Here is a 17,054-nt window from a genome sequence, read left to right as displayed (position 1 = left end):
AATTATTTTTTCATTTAAACTGAAAGTAATCCAAACAAATATATAAAAACGATGGGATAATTATGCAATGAAAGCTGATACAAAAATTAAATAAAATAAGTATGAATTATTTATCGTTAACAATTAATTTTTTATTTGTCCTAATTGTTTAGCTATTGCTTGTCACTAGTGCCATCTTTTGAACCTTGATGAAAATAACACATTTAGTAGAATATTTTTTTCTGCAGACGTATTGAGATTTAAATCACAGAAAACAGATGTTTAATAGTTTTTATCTTACTTACGATCTCAGATGGAAAGAACTTTAAATCAATATTTATTAGACAAAATTATTTCATAAAATTTCGCAACAGGATTGGTAATTTTTCGTTGGCTCAGAGGGATTTCACGTAAGTTTGATATATGTGATGAAATTTGTTCGGTGTGTATTATACTGAATAAATCTAAGATTATTACGTAGAATGGATTATGATACTCGAAAGGGTTAATGTAATGTGGTATTTGCATTAGATTTAATAAGCAAAGAGTAAGTGGGTTATAAAATCAATTGCTCTAAGCAAAGGCAAAACTCCTCATTGAGACTTCTATACATTACGGAGATACAAGTCATGTAACTTAGTTAATAAATATCTTAAATGCGTTCATAACTCGCACGTCTTGCTGAAAACTCGAAGGACAGATTAATAAACTATTAACTGTAAGCTGTCAACACAAAATTTATTCACGTTTCACTAGCTTCGACAGCAAATAATAGCTTAATACATGTACATAATTTACATCTTATAGTTAAAGGGAAATAAAAAGTTTTAAAATCAAACTTCCGTACAAACAAACGGAAGTGTTTGTATGACATACAAACCCGAAGTTTGGAGTTTACATTTAATTTATATTAACTTTTAAAACTTTTTTTTAATTCATTAAGAAATTTCTGACCTAACATGTTTTTATTCAAAATACATAGCTGATAAGAACATGGGTTAGAAAACACACACATCTATATGTTAAAATACACGTGTTGACAGTAAACTAAAACAAATAACTGAAGTGACACGTACATTTAGAATAATAAAACTAATTAAAATAATTAGCTAAAGTACAAAATGGAATTACAAATATAAAACGAATAAAATCAATAAACTGAGAAAGTAAAATGGGGTCACTTAGCTAACTAGACCATAGAACATAACAAAAAAATACATAAGTAAGCTGTCAGAAACATATCAATATTTTAAACTGATTTGCAGTAGTAAAAGTTATCACGAATGTTTTATCATATTACAGCATCCTACAGAAAGCTGCACCTCTCTGCTATCATGGAACTGTAAGGATTGTACATTTTAAACATGGGCACGTATAATGTCATGCTGTACATAAGTTAAAGATAAATAGCACCCAGAATACACTTCAGCTAGCTCTGGTTCTGGTCCGAATTCAGCTGAACCGTCCCAGAAGGTGATGCCCCACGACATGAAGAAGAGACTCTGAAATGTCCTTACATTTTGATGCTGTGACAGAAGAAGTGATGAAAATGTTATCGATAAGGTTAGTAAAAGTCCGTGGGATGAATCACTTCAAGGGTTGACCCAATCCTCATTAAAATAGGATACTAGCAACGAAACACAATATTAATCCTCTACCGCCCCAAGTATCCAGACAGGTACTTACCCGGACATGACGTGGAAGTTGTTTGTTGTTCCTGTGTGCTCGAAGTCATGTATAATAGCAGCGAACAATGTAGCAAAGACTTCGAGATCTGTTAACCAGTTCTGAAGAAAACGAAACAAAAATCCATTGAAACTTGTGAATATGATTAATACATTGAATCATATGATTAAGTTTAGCACATCATTACAATAGTCAGAGCTTGCACATAAATATTGAGAATTTGATTTCGAGCTCCAACTATTTTAATGGAAAGAATCACAAAAAAGTTTAAACGTAAAAAAACTATTAGTTTCTCGAGGCAAAATATAAACAAGTTACAGTAAGTATTATAAAATATGAATTACCACTTGTTTTGTTACCAAGATACTGGTATATTACCGGAAGTTTTAACATGACATTAGTCTATGTAAATGAAAACTTAAACACTGTGATAGAATGACGAACTGCAGCGTCTCATTAATAAGTGAACTGTATGACGAACGTATAAATATTCTGTTAAACTTTTCACAGTAAATGGTAGATTAAACAGGGCTAGAGACAGCTTGAATTAATAACAAATAAAGTTGTATTACAATTACCCTCAGCAAGAAATCTACAATGTTTCGAAACACTGTACATTTGTTAATAAGTGAGATTTGTCATAAAGTGTTCTTCGTCTCGAAACTTCATTTGTCTCAAAGTTGGTTTCTCGACATCAAATAGTTAAACAAAATCTTGTAGAGCTGTTTGGATAACTTATCTCAACTTTATTTTCATTTACTGGTTTGGGTTTTCGTTCTCTTCTCAGAGGTTATTTTTGTAGGATTTATTTTCTTGCTATTAATTTCTCTGACCAATTTGATCAGATTTCCAGTGGTTTGTCAGTTTTAGTGGTGAGCACACAACTTTATAAGCAAGTTATATACCAGTGACTTGCCCTAAAACAAACCTAAATGTTTATCTGAGGTACTGTTTATATGATCAAAGTTAAAAGATGTTAAACAATATTTAATGTCTTACTTATTCAAAGCTTCACACAAACATAATGTCCCATTTATATGAATTCCTGATTTGTTGTTTCAGACAATTGCACAAAGCTGCGCTAGCAGTCTCTAATTAAACGGATGGTAACTAATCAGTAGCACCCGCAGCCGATCCCTGGGCCACTCTAGATGAATAGTGTGATTTGATCGTCACCCATAACCATAGAACGCATAGATCAGTTTGTTCTCATTAAAGGGGGGGGGGCGAACAATGAGCTTTCAGACTCACAAGCTTGCATGCTAAGCTACTGGGCCATATCTAACCCTACATAAATTAAAATAGGGTAAATGAAACAATACAATTTAGAACATTAATTGACTTTACAAAAGGTATATTTTTTTAACGAACCTTTGTTGTGTTAACTCGTTGTAGTGGCACCAGTTGGTCTTCACCTACCTGTTTATCTGCTGTTACCATTTCGCGAAATGTTCTTCTTCCTCCTTTCGGAGGAGCCTGTTGAGATGGCAAGGCAAAGGAGTCGGAGGTTTAATACCAGAAAGGTGAAAAGGTGAAGGAATGGAAGAGACACATAAAGAAAAAAGTAAGACAACAATTTCAGAGAGTAAATTGGGTTAGACAGAATAAAACGGTGAAAGAGAAGAGTGAGGTAAAAAAATAGTAATTTGTAGAAAAGCAAATAGCAAAAAAAGTTGACGTGTATTAATTAGAGGTAAGTAATGGAAGATGTTGGAGCAAAAAGCCACGTAACCATAAGGAAGGATCATTTTATGACTACAAGAATGGAATAACAACTGTTGTATACGAAAATAAGGTCTTAAGATCAATGGTATGAGAATTGTATGGTGTAATTTTTCATTGGCTTTTCTGTAACAATTGTTTCATATAACTCTTTCTGTAGGCTTATGAAATACGGAAAGAATGGAGAGGAAGGCTGAAGCTATTGTTTCATTTTGTAGGTTTGTTTAGTTGTTAAAGAAGATGCCTTAAAATATTCCTCATTGACACTTCATAGAGCATTAGATACTTGAATTAAATAAAGAGTGTAAATTAAAAGAGAGAAGACTTAGACTATTATGCTTTACTGTTTTTCAATTAATTAAAAATCTAAAAAAAACTGTGTTAATACGTAAATGTTATTTATTATCGGATGGAATTTTGATCTCGTGTTTACTAATGAAAATGAAAACCTTGGAAAATGAATTAAATGTAGATCTCGCGCTAGAAAGTTAACTCAGAAGTAAAAGTGTTAAGAATTTGTGTAAATGTCAGAAAATAACACAACTAGTCTAATGACACAGGCGAGTCTTTACTGAACCAAGTGTAGCTGAGTTAAAGATAAACTTTACGAGAGAGAGCTCTAACTACAGATCAGATGACAGTTATTAATAACTCTGGTGAAATATAGCTATACGTGTGCAGTCTGAGTTAGAAAGCTTATAATATTGGTATTTTATGACTTAGTGAATTATATTACCTGTGTATTTACATATTATATATATATATATATATATTAATGCATATACTAAACACTTTTATCTTGTATGGCTTGACACCAAATCTCTCTAACCGAGAAATGTGAATCCTTTCAGATTATATTGCAGCAACTATCTGTAGGAAACCATCATGATGTTGTATATATGTAGGTAACAATGGGGCTAAAACTAAAATTCAAGCTACTAACAGTGCAGGAACAGTAAAATACATCCACTATAAGAAACCTCTTGGTTGAAGTATATTGTTTGCGGTGAGCCCGTATTCACAACTGTCAAACGTGATGTGGAATGGAACTAAAACTTGATTAAACATAAATAAATAAAACGTTAGAATAATTATGAGACGATGTAGAAACTTCACAAGATATCATTTACCATTTCTGGCCAAGTGTGAGAAGACATGTTTTATTTTTAACGAAACATAAAGAATAATGAAAATGGGCTGTTAGAAACAGACTACCGGTTTGATTAATTAAATTTAACTCATTAAGTTGGTATTCCAACTCTTATAACGGATAATGAAGCCTAAAATATTTAGTAAAGAAATTCTGTTATTACAAGATAAAGAAATATATTTACTTTCGAAACTGTAATATTGTCTATTTTATGTGTACAAAGCGTTTCTTGTTTGTTTTGTTTGTTGAAATGTAAAGAATCGTACAACATAAGGAAATGTTATTATTCATTATATCTCTCCTCCAGATGTCAACATTAACCTTACTGTTGTGTTTATAAAGTACTAATGTGTCAAGTGAGAATCAGTATAATGCACACTTAGGCTAAGATGATGAAAGAATGATTAGGATTATCTGCACTTGGGTTAAGGTGATTAAAGGACGATTAGGGTTATCCACACTTGGGTTAAGAGATTAAAGATGATATGGATTATCCACATTTGGGCTAAGCAATTATAGGATGATATGGGTTATCCACATTTAGGTTAAGATGATTAAAGAATGATATTGTTTATCCACATTTGGGTTAACGGATTAAAGGGTGATATGGGTTATCCACATTTGGGTTAAGTTGGTGAAAGGATGACCAGGATCACAAACACACATACTGTATTCAAGTGGTGCAGAAAAGAGGGTAAGGGAACAGTAAAGACGCGTGTTTGGATGTAATAAGAACGCCAGAAGGTAGAAAATAAATGAAAATAGCGTTATGCGAAACGAAAGTTTATAAATGGTGCAAAACTGATAGACTGGCGGAGCGATTACTCTGAAAACTCTTTGTGGGTGCATACAAGCATAAGCCATATAAAAGCTGAGAAACTATACAATATGGTAACAATAAAAACATCGCAATTCGTTTGTGCCAATGATTTTAAAATTCATACTAAAACACACATTTTACTTTTAACAACAACAAAAAACAAGTAAAATATTAAGACATTTTAATACCTATGCTGCATATACCCAATAATATTTCTTTTATTTCTATAGATTATTATAATATAGTTAATATATTAATTTTCTTTACAATCTTAACCGTCATAAAAACAAAGATTGGACCTGATATTTCTGAAGATAAAATTTCACAAAAGTAAAGGAAAACGTTCAATTTTAGGCCTAGTTGTAAACTAGTTATCATTGCAGTTAATAACCAATATATTCTAAGAATATGAGACCGACGAAAAATATGCCATGAAACATACGAACATGTTCACTATGAAAATTGGAAGTACATATCATGATATTTGTTGTCAAAGAGTTGTCTGACATAAATATGACCTTAATTTGGAGCGACTGAAGTCTTTATCGTGAGAAACTCCTATATGACAAATCACACTGACGTCATACGTCAGAATACTCATTCACGTAGAAAAACGAGAGTCAGCGTTAATAATAACCACATGATTTATGATTTTGTCTTAAGCATATCTTCTCAGTATACCATCTTATATTTGTATATAGAAATTATATTTTACTACGATATTAGAACAGACGAAAGTGAAACAATTTGAAAATAACTAGCATCTCTGGTACGTGTGTGTAACTGTCTTACAAGATAGGCAGACGAAGAAAGAGATGTACACGTGTATAAATTTCTACTCTATCACATTGACCATTATGCTGTAATAATGTCCTCCTGTTTCTCGTTGAAGAGTTTCCAGGTCTCATGGAATTTGTCAGTTAGCTGCTGAAACTCTTTTTTTTCACACCAGATAATATTACTCCACAGAATGATAACACATCAAGTGTAGGCCTATGAAATAGCCGGTGATTTACAGTCCTTCATGTTATACAAAACTAATTCTTTCTGGACCAGGACTGGTGATTAAGTAATTAAATATGTTCTCAAAGCTGGTTTTTGACCAATTTTTGGGACTATTAATCCTGCATTGTCTTTGACAGTAATCAAGAACTTGGCCTGGCCATTTCAATAGTTAACTTAATATATCGTTGTGAAGCTGTCAAGGTTCCTATACTAATTATATCTGGATGATTTCTTACTGTAGTCTAATAAATCTAACACCAATATAAAAAAGACGAAAAAGAAGTGATAACGCAAGGACGGAGTGGACCACCTAAGTGGTTCTGAAAAAAAACCCATATAAAAAGCTGCACGAGTTTCTTTATTTCAGGGTTTTGTGCTGCAGGGGGTGAGAAGATATTCAGGTTTAGTACCCTGCTGAAGACGACGTTCAAAATCTTTTGTCTTGTTTCTAGCAACGATATTATTCAGTGTGTTCCTGTCTTGGCTTTGTTAGCATTATAAATATATAATTATTTCTCTTATGTTTTATTCCATTCAAGTACAGCATAATGACCGCGTAAGTTACTAAACGTGAGGAAAAAGTTATTTTCGCAGTAGAAAAACTTGTTTATGATTATGTCACTATGTGTGTGGTAAAATAAATAATGTATTTTTTCAATTGTCCTGAACATAATAGATCCATTTACATTTTGCTTCTTTTACACTTTCTTTGTTTTTGTAATTCCACAGAGGCAAGTAAAAATGCCAATAGATGACGACAATTTGTGACAGTGATTTTACAGTCAGTTTCAGTGAAGAATCGTAATGCTAAAATGTAAACATAAACAGTGAGAGCTCAATAGAACTCACATTAGTAACTTCACCCTTTAAAACAACGAAAGGTTTAAATCTATATAAATTAAAGTTCCGACATATAAGTCTAATATTATGATCAACATATGTAAAACTTGACAACCAATATTAAATTGCACCATTTGGAAACGATCCTAGTTTAAATAAGATCAATAAATCCTGTAGAGTTTTCTGGTAAAGAGTTATGCTATTTTAAATCACGAGGTGATGACTTAATCATGTGCAATTACAGAACTGTAAAGTCTGTGCTTAACCATTGAGATTTCATTGTTGATTTTGAGATTTTCAAACATTTCTGTCAGAAGCACATGATTTAATGATGACTGGCTAAGACATTGTTTTGGGATGATTAAAAACGTGAAGTTCCTTCCTTTAGGCTTAGGTCTTAAGTTCATTTCTTTCCCAGTTTTTTAATATAAAAATATGTGCATCATTTCGTCAAAAGAAAGCCAGATATCAGCAGAAATAAGATAGCTGGAGCATTACTAATAGTAATGAAAATCAGTGGTAAATATATAATCAGGAAATCTTAATTATTTATACGAATATTTTATCCAGTTCGTTTTAATTAAAAAAAAAACCTAACACCACCTGAAACTCGTCCTTACCGTTATGAGTACGTAATGTTCTCGGAAATTCAATAAAGGTAATTTTTACCTGATGATTACCCAATACTTTGGGTTAAGACGTGGTAATAATTAAAATTAGGACTTGATTAATGTAAAAGTTATTTTTATTGTATTTTTGAAGTAAAGTTCATATGGCAATTTGCTACTCACTATAATGGGAGGGATATACAAAATTACTTCATATAGTGATTAGGCCTATAACTAATATTAATTTTGTGTGTTTTGATATAATTTTATAATAATATAACTGTTGCACTGTTAGAGTAATTAGATCTACCAATAATATTAATTTTTATTTGTTTCTACATAGTTTTGGTAGCAACTCAACGTTGTTACACAGTAGCAATGATTGGACTTATTAATAATATTAGTTTATGCGTTCCTATATATTTTATGGTAACATAAAGCTGTTACATAGTACTTATGACTAGGCCTATTATTCTTATTAACCTTATTCTTATTAACTTAAGTTTTTATAGCACCCTAACATTTATTTATACAGTAGTAATGATTAGGTCTTTATTAATATTAATTAATTTTATGCGTTTGTATAAAGTTGTTACTCTAGCATTTGTTACAGTGAATTATTTTGCTTGATTTAACAGGTAAAAATTATTCTTATTAATTTTAATTTAGGTTTTTTAATTGGGTAAAAGTTTAAAAGAACAGGAAGTATTTAATTCAACGTTTATTGTTATTAATTTCAAAATCTTGTGAAACAGTAGTTCTTTTTACTTTATTTGTTACTATTTTCTCTTATTCTCGAAAAGAAAAAATATTTATAAAAACTAACTTATTACCTAATTTATTAAATCTTAGTGATTTTTTATTCATTCTAAAGAAAAAGTAAAGACCTAGTTACTTTATACTCTAGACTTAGAGCCATTCTTTTGATAATTACTGATAACTTGCCCATTTTTCTTTTGAGGAATTAAGGATACTCTGATTAATAAACTTATGAATAATCTAAGATTACTTTGTTAAAAAACACTGTGGTACTCGTACGAGGGCTGTTCAAAAAATACGCGGACTGACGTCATAAAACAAAATGTACTTTATTTAGAAGTTACAGGTCTGGGACCCCTTCAAGGTACTCTCCTCCCCAACGCACACACTTATCCCAACGGTGTTTCCACTTGTTGAAATAGTCCTGGTACACTTCTTTTGTAATGTCCTCCAGTTCCTTCGTCGCATTTGCCTTAATCTCGGGAATCGTCTCAAATCTTCTTCCTTTCAAGGGTCTTTTGAGTTTGGGGAACAAGAAAACATCGCAAGGAGCAAGGTCAGGTGAGTAGGGGGGTGGGGAAGAACAGTGATCGAGTGTTTGGCCAAAAACGCACGAGTTCTGAGGCACAAATTTCGCAGCAACGCGGTGCATCTTCAATTTTTCGGTCAAAATCTCGTAACAAGATCCAACTGATATCCCATACTTTTCAGCAAGCTCCCTAACAGTCAGAGGTCGATTTGCCCGCACCAGGGTGTTGATTTTGTCGTCAGTTGACGTGGAAGGACGTCCAGAACGCTCATCATCTTCAATGGACTGTCGACCATCCTTAAAACGTTCATGCCACTTGAAACATGCCGTACGCTTCATAGCAACATCACCGTAAGCCGTGTTAAGCATAGCAAAAGTTTCAGTCGCAGATTTTCCAAGTTTAACACAAAATTTCACAGCAAGTCGTTGCTCCTTCAGGTCATTCATTCTGAAATCCGCCAAACGAAAAAATCGCACTTCATTTAAAACCGCGTAGCTAATACACAAATGAAGATATCTGCAATCGGGAAATGGCGTCGTAACCAGCTGATCTGTGCGAACCTAGCGACACCAAGCGGATTACACTGGAACCAACTGGACCCGCGCAATTCAAACAGTCCGCGTATTTTTTGAACAGACCTCGTATAATTGATCCTCAAAGACTACAAATTACAGCATCGTAAAAACGACTGTTCGTGTAACGTTAATATGGTCGCTCCGGTGAAATACTTATTGAAGAATATATTGTCTAAAATGAATAAAAAATAGTAATTTTGTCGATTGTTATTTGTATTTTATAACGCTTTCTATTAAAGCCACGATTTTGATTAAATATAGTTAAAATTCCTTGAATCACTTAATAAGTCAGATTTTTAAAACTGTAAGTCAACATTGTAAAAAAAAAAAAACAAGCAAAAAGGGCGAATTATTCAGTATCTTATTGTGTTTCTTGAACAATGATGCTCTTAAAACGTAAAAATAATAGCCAATAACTCGAAATATTTTATTTTCAGTATTACTCACCGCTAACCCTCCCTGACAAAGCATGTAGTGGACGGTCTGTGTGACGTCAGCAGCATGGATATTATTATGATATGGATTCTTGTATTTACAGTAGCCTAATTCCACCTGAATTAATAGGTTTTCGAGAATGTTAACTGGGATCTGAAAAAAAAAAGTAATTTTTTTTTTTGTACACGTTAACTGAAAGTAATAACAACTGGTAAACAAAATAAATTAATTTCAAAGAAGAAGAAATTTCATTAAAATAAATTGAAACTCGTGTACTTAATCTCGAGGTAAGGTCGAAATAAATAAAACATAACTTTAATAAAGTAAAAACTTTGAAAGTGTTACGTGCTTGGCCTAATAATCAAAGATGTTTTCTATTGAAAAGAACAATTTATTCATTTTATATCAAAATCGATGACTTGAGTTGTGCTCGTAAAAACCTAATATACGTGAAGTTGGTAAATAACAGTCGTAGTTTCTTTATTTAAAAAAAAGCAATCAAAATCAGCGTTTCACATCTACCTTTTTTTCACACAATCGAAAGAGATAACTTTCTGATGATATTCATGTGGGTTTTGAGTCCTTTAAACTCACCGTACAGTAACCTATGCTAATTTAGGTATGTGAAAAATATTATGGCATTACACCTAATTCATCATTTGACAAAAAAAGAGTGGTCTAACTGTTTAATTATTATATTACAGATTTCTTCCCTGTTCATCAAATAAGATATTGAAAATGTAATACGTGACGTAAAGGCCAAATATGTTCTTAGATTTGCTCTTCTGTTGTGGACTAGTTTCGCTTATTCAAGTCTTCTCATCAGCACAGCTTGGGTCACCAAACTAAGAGTTAGGCCTCTTATAGTAGCGGTGGGTATACAATATTTATTGTTGTTTTTAAGTTCTTTTTAACTGAACTGTAGTAACACAAGTTAACTTAAATGTGTGTGTGTGTGAATAATATTATGATTTTGAGCTTAATATTCAGTTCACATTCACATTTTATACTCCTGTTTTAAATTATCCTTAAAAGTGAAAGGTTTTTATATATATATATAATTTACTTACTTTAAATTTGTGAACCAGCCCGTATCTATTTAAAAGGTCAGTGGCGACATAGCGGAGGACCTGACCATTGGCTACTTTGTTCACAGAAAATACATCAAAATTCCAATCGTCTATATTCTGAAAGAAAAATAATAGAAACACTTAGTCATTTGGAGTAGATAGATGAAACGTAAAGTGGCAGCGTAACCAAATCTTTGTTAATAATACGTTTTAATTCTCTAAAGTATTTAATTCTGGTTAAACCTTCGCCCTTAATCAAGCACTCTTATTCAACACAGTAATATCCAAAACATGTAGTAGTAAAAATTATATTTGTGCAGCATATAGTATTAGTAGAAGTTTTATTCTACCACATAGAATAAATGTAACATTCTGGAAGTGAATGAAAGGCTTGCTGAGCAGTGAAATCTTTCAGCTGTTTGCTCGTTCTTGAACTTTGCGCGAGGCTACACGAGGGCTATGTGCGCCAGCCGCCCCTAATTTTGCAATGTGAGACTACAGGGAAGGCAACTAGTCATCATCACCCACCACCAACTCTTGGACTACTCTTTTACCGACGAATAGTGGGATTGATCGTAACATTGTAATCCATTACCACTGAAAAGGCAATAATATTTGGTGTGACTGATATTCGAACTCTCAACCCGCAGATTACGAGTCGAGCGTCCTAACCATTTGGTCATGCCTGGTCTAGCAGAGAAATGAACCATGAGAAAATGCTATTTTTATACAAGCCTGGTTTCATCTAAAGTGCGTAACAAATCAATAAAGTGTACTGTGATGAGAGCAAAACACTTAAACGTGACGTACATCCTAATTCTTAGACGTAAAGCACACCGCTAAAAACCGGGTTTCGATACCCGTGGTGGGCAGAGCACAGATAACCCTTTGTGTAGCTTTGTGCTTAACTCCAAGTAACCAAGTAGACGTAAAGATTAGACGTTTCAGAATCTTAGATATTTTGCACCACAGTAATGAGTATGTTACTTCTTAGTCACAAGATGGCGCCACATCAGAATATGTCTTACCTTTGATAAAATTTTAAATGTTGCGGTTGGTTTCGCTTTTATTTAATAGAAATCAGTTTTAATCCACACACACACACACACACACACACACAAACCCACCACGGGTATCGAAACCCGGTTTTTAGCGGTGTGCTTTACATCTAAGAATTAGGATGTACGTCACGTTTAAGTGTTTTGCTCTCATGGCAAATACATTCTCTGTCCAATGTATCACTTTTTTGTGACGACGTTTGTCCAAGAAGATCACCTTTTTGACTTATTTGATTTAATATTTATTTCTTACCTTAAGATGTTGGGCAATTTGGTTTGGAATCTGCATCACAGCCGAGCTCGACATCCTTCTATAAATTCTGAAAAATGACACGCGGGTGTAAGAATCAAATTTAGTTATTATTTTTCATAAAAACCTCCAACGTAATAAAGAGAAATAAACTATTGTGTTGAATTCTGTGTACTTCAAGGAATACACAGGTGAAGTACGTTACATCAAAACTAATTTTATGTCGTTATAGTCCATATAGTGACTTCCGGTCCAACAAAATTTAGCGTATAGAAATGTTCAGTTATGCGCGAAGTTATATTTTGTAAAATTTAAAATTAAATGTGATCTTGATGGTGTTTGTTTGTGTTTTACATTTTGATATAAGTAATACTGATAGAAAAAGAATTTAGATCACCTACATTTTTCAACCTTGATATAAATGTGCGGTGGATGGGATGGATATTTTACAGAGCATGAAAATGAAAAATTTAAACGATTTTAGAGCCTCACCACGTCGTCACAGTCCATGTTATTACGTCCGTTCGTGCTATGTCTGACGACTATGTATCTTGATAGTAGCTCTAGGGTGTAATTTCCATTGTAAAAGGTTTCAGTTTGAGACTCTAATGACTCCGACACGTCGCTGATCACTGCTAGGTTTCCATGATACTTTTAATATACAAGAACCTATTTCAACAGTCAAATCACACAGAAATCCATATACCAATATATATGTCTTCGTAACGAATAACATGAATATCCGTTCCATTCTTCAGCTATTTCAAGTATATGAAAATTTAACGGATATGTCACGGAAGCAGTTTGTATAATTTGGGGTTAGGTGGCTGAGAATGGTAATCATCATATGCAAGTACCCCTATTTTTGAGAAATAGAAAACGTCTGGTTAATGGGCTATGTTTATGGAAAGGTTCTAATATTAATGTATACACAATTTAAATCTTAACCGTGATTTTATATTGACTGTCACGTGACTTTCTAATTGTTTTAATAGGACATACACTTAAATTTAGTACTTTTACACAAAAAGAAATTTTGAATTTCACTTTTTATGATCATCAAATAGTCGTAGACGTATAATAATTTGAATAGTCTCAAATTTTAGTTAAAATATGTCTCATTACACTGCACAACAATTTTTTAAAAAGTTTTGCTTCCTGAAAAGCTTTTGCTGATTGTGACAGGTACCTGGTAGGTATGCACAAATATAGTTCATCACGTAGGAACTCTGAGAAATAGACAGTTAACTGTTTACCGGCAATTACGTATTTAATTGCGTTTATTTTTCTAATACGCTATTAAGTTCAACATAATTAACAGTGTTTTGTTCCTGATTTTCGTTTATATTCAATGTCCGGTGCACCACGTTGCAGTGTCCAACAGTAGTCAGCAAGCATTGACGGATTCCAGTTGTTCTGATATCGTTTTTCCATTGTAGCAACGTCCTGAAAAACTGAAGATTTCGATGAAACGGTACGTGATGGGCAACTTTGGATGTGAGTTTCGTGATCAGCAGCCAAAAATCTATAAGGAACACCCAACAGTGTTCAAGAAGCAAAAACTTTGTTGTGCAGTGTTATTCGCAGATGATAATTTTGCTTGTCAAACCAAACATTTTATGTCAGGCCATCACAGACTTTTGATAATAAAATACACTCCACTCAAAATAACTTAATCTATAACCAGGAATTGTTGTTGGTTGCTTAACATTCACAGCCGACGTTTAAGCACATAAGCCTGAGCTTCAAGCAGGTGTATATAAGCACATTGGTATACGTGTTATCGTTTTGTTAAGCTGTCTGGTCATGACTAACGTTCAGGCTGCAGTGTTAGGTGTTATTCTTCTGAAAACAAGCTATTTCCTCATTTGTTTGACCATTTGAATGAGGGTGCACAAGATTGGTCATCAGGAATATAATCTATCTAAGTGAATTCTATTTCTGATCACATGAGCTCTGGCTTGTCATCATCTTAGTGCTCTGAACTTTTGCTTTAGATGGAAAACTGAAGTCCGCCAGTTATGTTTAGTCCATACTATGAAAGAGTTGTCGTCCTGTTGGCAAGGGTCTGTGTACATCTCCGGTCAACTAACTGTATTAGTGACGTGAAAGTATGGCCACAACCTTCTAACCACATTTAGTTAGAATTATATCCACTCTTCAAGGATGTATTTTGGTTGATTATCTTCTAACCGACCTATTGCTTGCTGCGCCATGAAAATTCCCTAATGACGTCGTTGGGGCCGCTGACATGCTCAACTGTTAAACAGTCTCTTTAAATACTCCACTCTTGTTAAAACTGCTAACTGGAAACATATCGTGTTTTATTCTCTTCTATAAACCTCAAATGACAATTTTTCCATAAACATCAATTCAGGTGTGCAATTTCTGTTATTTAATAACAATAGCTATGGATTATTAAAGCTGAACGTATTAAAAATTCGGTTATTTTTCACTTATTTTGATTATCGTAGTTGTAGAGTGGCATTTTTCTTGCTTTTCACGATCAACTTACTTCGTTAGACATAAAGATATAAATTAGTAGAATTATCAAAGCAAAGAAGTTATACTTTTTTTTTTTAATAATTCAAAATTCGTTTGACGTCACAACGGAGACACAGGAATCTTTAGTTTCTGTGTAAAAATACTGTGGTGTTCCAAAGGTGGAACTCAGTGTGACTGCATCCAAACCAATTGTGTCTGAAGTAAGAGCGATTATTCACCACAGATTCGAACTGACTGAAATTAAACCTCAGTGAACACACAATCTGTATATTTAGTTGTCTAGTCTTCTAAAGAAAGAACTTGTCTGAGTATTGATTTCTATTTACACAAGAAACTTGTCGGTAATATAACTGAGCCGAGCCTCATAACCAGTTCTTCCATAAATGTTTATTTATCGGAACAGTTTAAATTTTGAGTTAAAAGATATTATGAAAATAGAATATTAAAACGATATTTTAATACATAGCATCATTCTTTAACTGCTCCTTAAGAATATTTTTTATGTGATTGATTCTTAACATAACTTATCATTATAAAAACCAAGTAAAACGTAAATAAACTGGAATATCAATATGTGTGAAAAACCACATCTTAAGTTTTCGAGTTTTATGGAATAATCTTGGTATAGCTAATCTTTACTCTCAGACAACTGAATAACATAATTCTGACTTGAATCTGAGGCACAACAGATGGTCATTATAGATAAAATGACAACAGATTTAGCAATTAAAACATCATACTAGACCGAAGAGAACTGGATTAATTTTCATTTTTACAGTTAAGTTGTGATAATCTCAACCTGTTTGAAATTAAGAATTTATATAATATTAATATTTTTGCTCGATAATATTAATAACATGTAAAAATATTGCGAACAAAGAGCACCATCAGATGGGGCTGCTATATAACACTTTGTGACATTGGCGTGTTTATAAACACTAAGATAATTGCAATTCTCCCCAACGAACACCATAAAACATTTAAATGTTTATATATTTGCCACTAGATGGAGAAACGTACTTGTCGACCATAATTCCTGCTCTGATTGCGTTTGCTACAGATCTGAAACGAGGCTTGTCGTCGGATCGTCTTCTCTTTGCTGCCGCATGGCGAGTGAAAGTTGACGCCAACCAGTCACGAACCTCGTTTGGTACGGCATCGGGCTGGACCTCGGATAGCTCGTCTTCATCATCCGTCAGACGTCTAAATCAAGATAATAGATATAAATTTAATTTGGTCAGGGTAATGGTTAGTTTGCTTGTATGAAACTTGAACTAGCAAAAGAAAAAAATCTCAGACAAAATTATATATATAATCTTTTTAAGAAGATGTTCCACATCGAAATACTTTTAGCTGGTAATTTATAATAGTCATAATTTCCTGCAAAACCGTTCGTAAACTCTTTATTAACCTAGTTTAAGTGGGTGTATTACATTTTTACGAAATCACTCTTAGTTTTAATTTTGTCATTAATTTTACACGAAAACAAACTTGACTCATTTTCAATTCGATACACACAAATATGCTGAATTAACCATTCGAACACCAGAATCAGTTTCTGACGTTAATTGATTAAAATATTGCTAATTATAATAATGTTCATGTTAATGTTACATTTTATAGCGTGTAACTTAAGTTCTGGTTTCACGTTAATATCATAGAAAACATAGTACGTTTAAGAATAGTGAAGTGGGGATCCTATAGAATAAATCAAAGAATAGCGACTGACAGCGAGTCTGAAAATGTATTTAATAAACATAGTTTCAATGTATTGGGTTAGCCACCTATCAAGTTACAATACTGAAGTCATGTGAAATTGATTACTATGCTCAGCACGTGGGACTTGGAAAATATACTCGTGAAAGATGATACGATAGATTTTTTGAAACAGAATAAAAAATAACATTAGTTATAAAACATGACTTTTATTGAAAAATAAAAATTAATACCACATAGAAAAGTTCTTACATATTCACTAAATGTAATTTGTACTTTATTTGTTTAGAAAGGCTCAACTATATCTACATTTCATTTACACGGATTAAAATATCTTCGTATAATT

General features: G+C 32.8%; 1 protein-coding gene and 1 long non-coding RNA gene across 8 annotated transcripts in view; one reads left to right on the top strand and one right to left on the bottom strand.

Annotated features, from left to right (window-relative positions):
• Positions 1–4,375, top strand: part of LOC143256001 (uncharacterized) — a 94,232-nt gene extending 89,857 nt beyond the window's left edge. The window contains exons 2-4 of one of the 2 annotated variants that reach the window (XR_013030957.1): positions 1,282–1,542; positions 3,061–3,229; positions 4,239–4,375. This is a non-coding gene — a long non-coding RNA (uncharacterized LOC143256001). The remainder of the gene's footprint in view (positions 1–1,281; positions 1,543–3,060; positions 3,230–4,238) is intronic. The other variant, XR_013030958.1, reaches the window with a different exon arrangement.
• Positions 1–17,054, bottom strand: part of LOC143255999 (dual specificity calcium/calmodulin-dependent 3',5'-cyclic nucleotide phosphodiesterase 1A-like) — a 463,989-nt gene that overhangs the window by 17,072 nt on the left and 429,863 nt on the right. For 4 of the 6 annotated variants that reach the window (XM_076512518.1, XM_076512520.1, XM_076512521.1 and 1 more), the window contains exons 6-11: positions 16,013–16,195; positions 12,491–12,557; positions 11,180–11,296; positions 10,122–10,262; positions 3,037–3,141; positions 1,666–1,766 (exon numbers count right to left, since the gene is read on the bottom strand). In XM_076512518.1, the coding sequence (XP_076368633.1) occupies positions 1,666–1,766; positions 3,037–3,141; positions 10,122–10,262; positions 11,180–11,296; positions 12,491–12,557; positions 16,013–16,195 (714 nt within the window). The remainder of the gene's footprint in view (positions 1–1,665; positions 1,767–3,036; positions 3,142–10,121; positions 10,263–11,179; positions 11,297–12,490; positions 12,558–16,012; positions 16,196–17,054) is intronic. The other 2 variants (XM_076512519.1, XM_076512522.1) reach the window with 2 other exon arrangements.

This window comes from Tachypleus tridentatus, chromosome 7 (assembly GCF_004210375.1).
Source record: "Tachypleus tridentatus isolate NWPU-2018 chromosome 7, ASM421037v1, whole genome shotgun sequence".
Classification (NCBI taxonomy): Eukaryota; Metazoa; Arthropoda; class Merostomata; order Xiphosura; family Limulidae; genus Tachypleus; species Tachypleus tridentatus.
The sequence above is the reverse complement of the archived record's forward strand: the minus strand, read 5'-3'. Positions and strand labels throughout refer to the sequence as shown.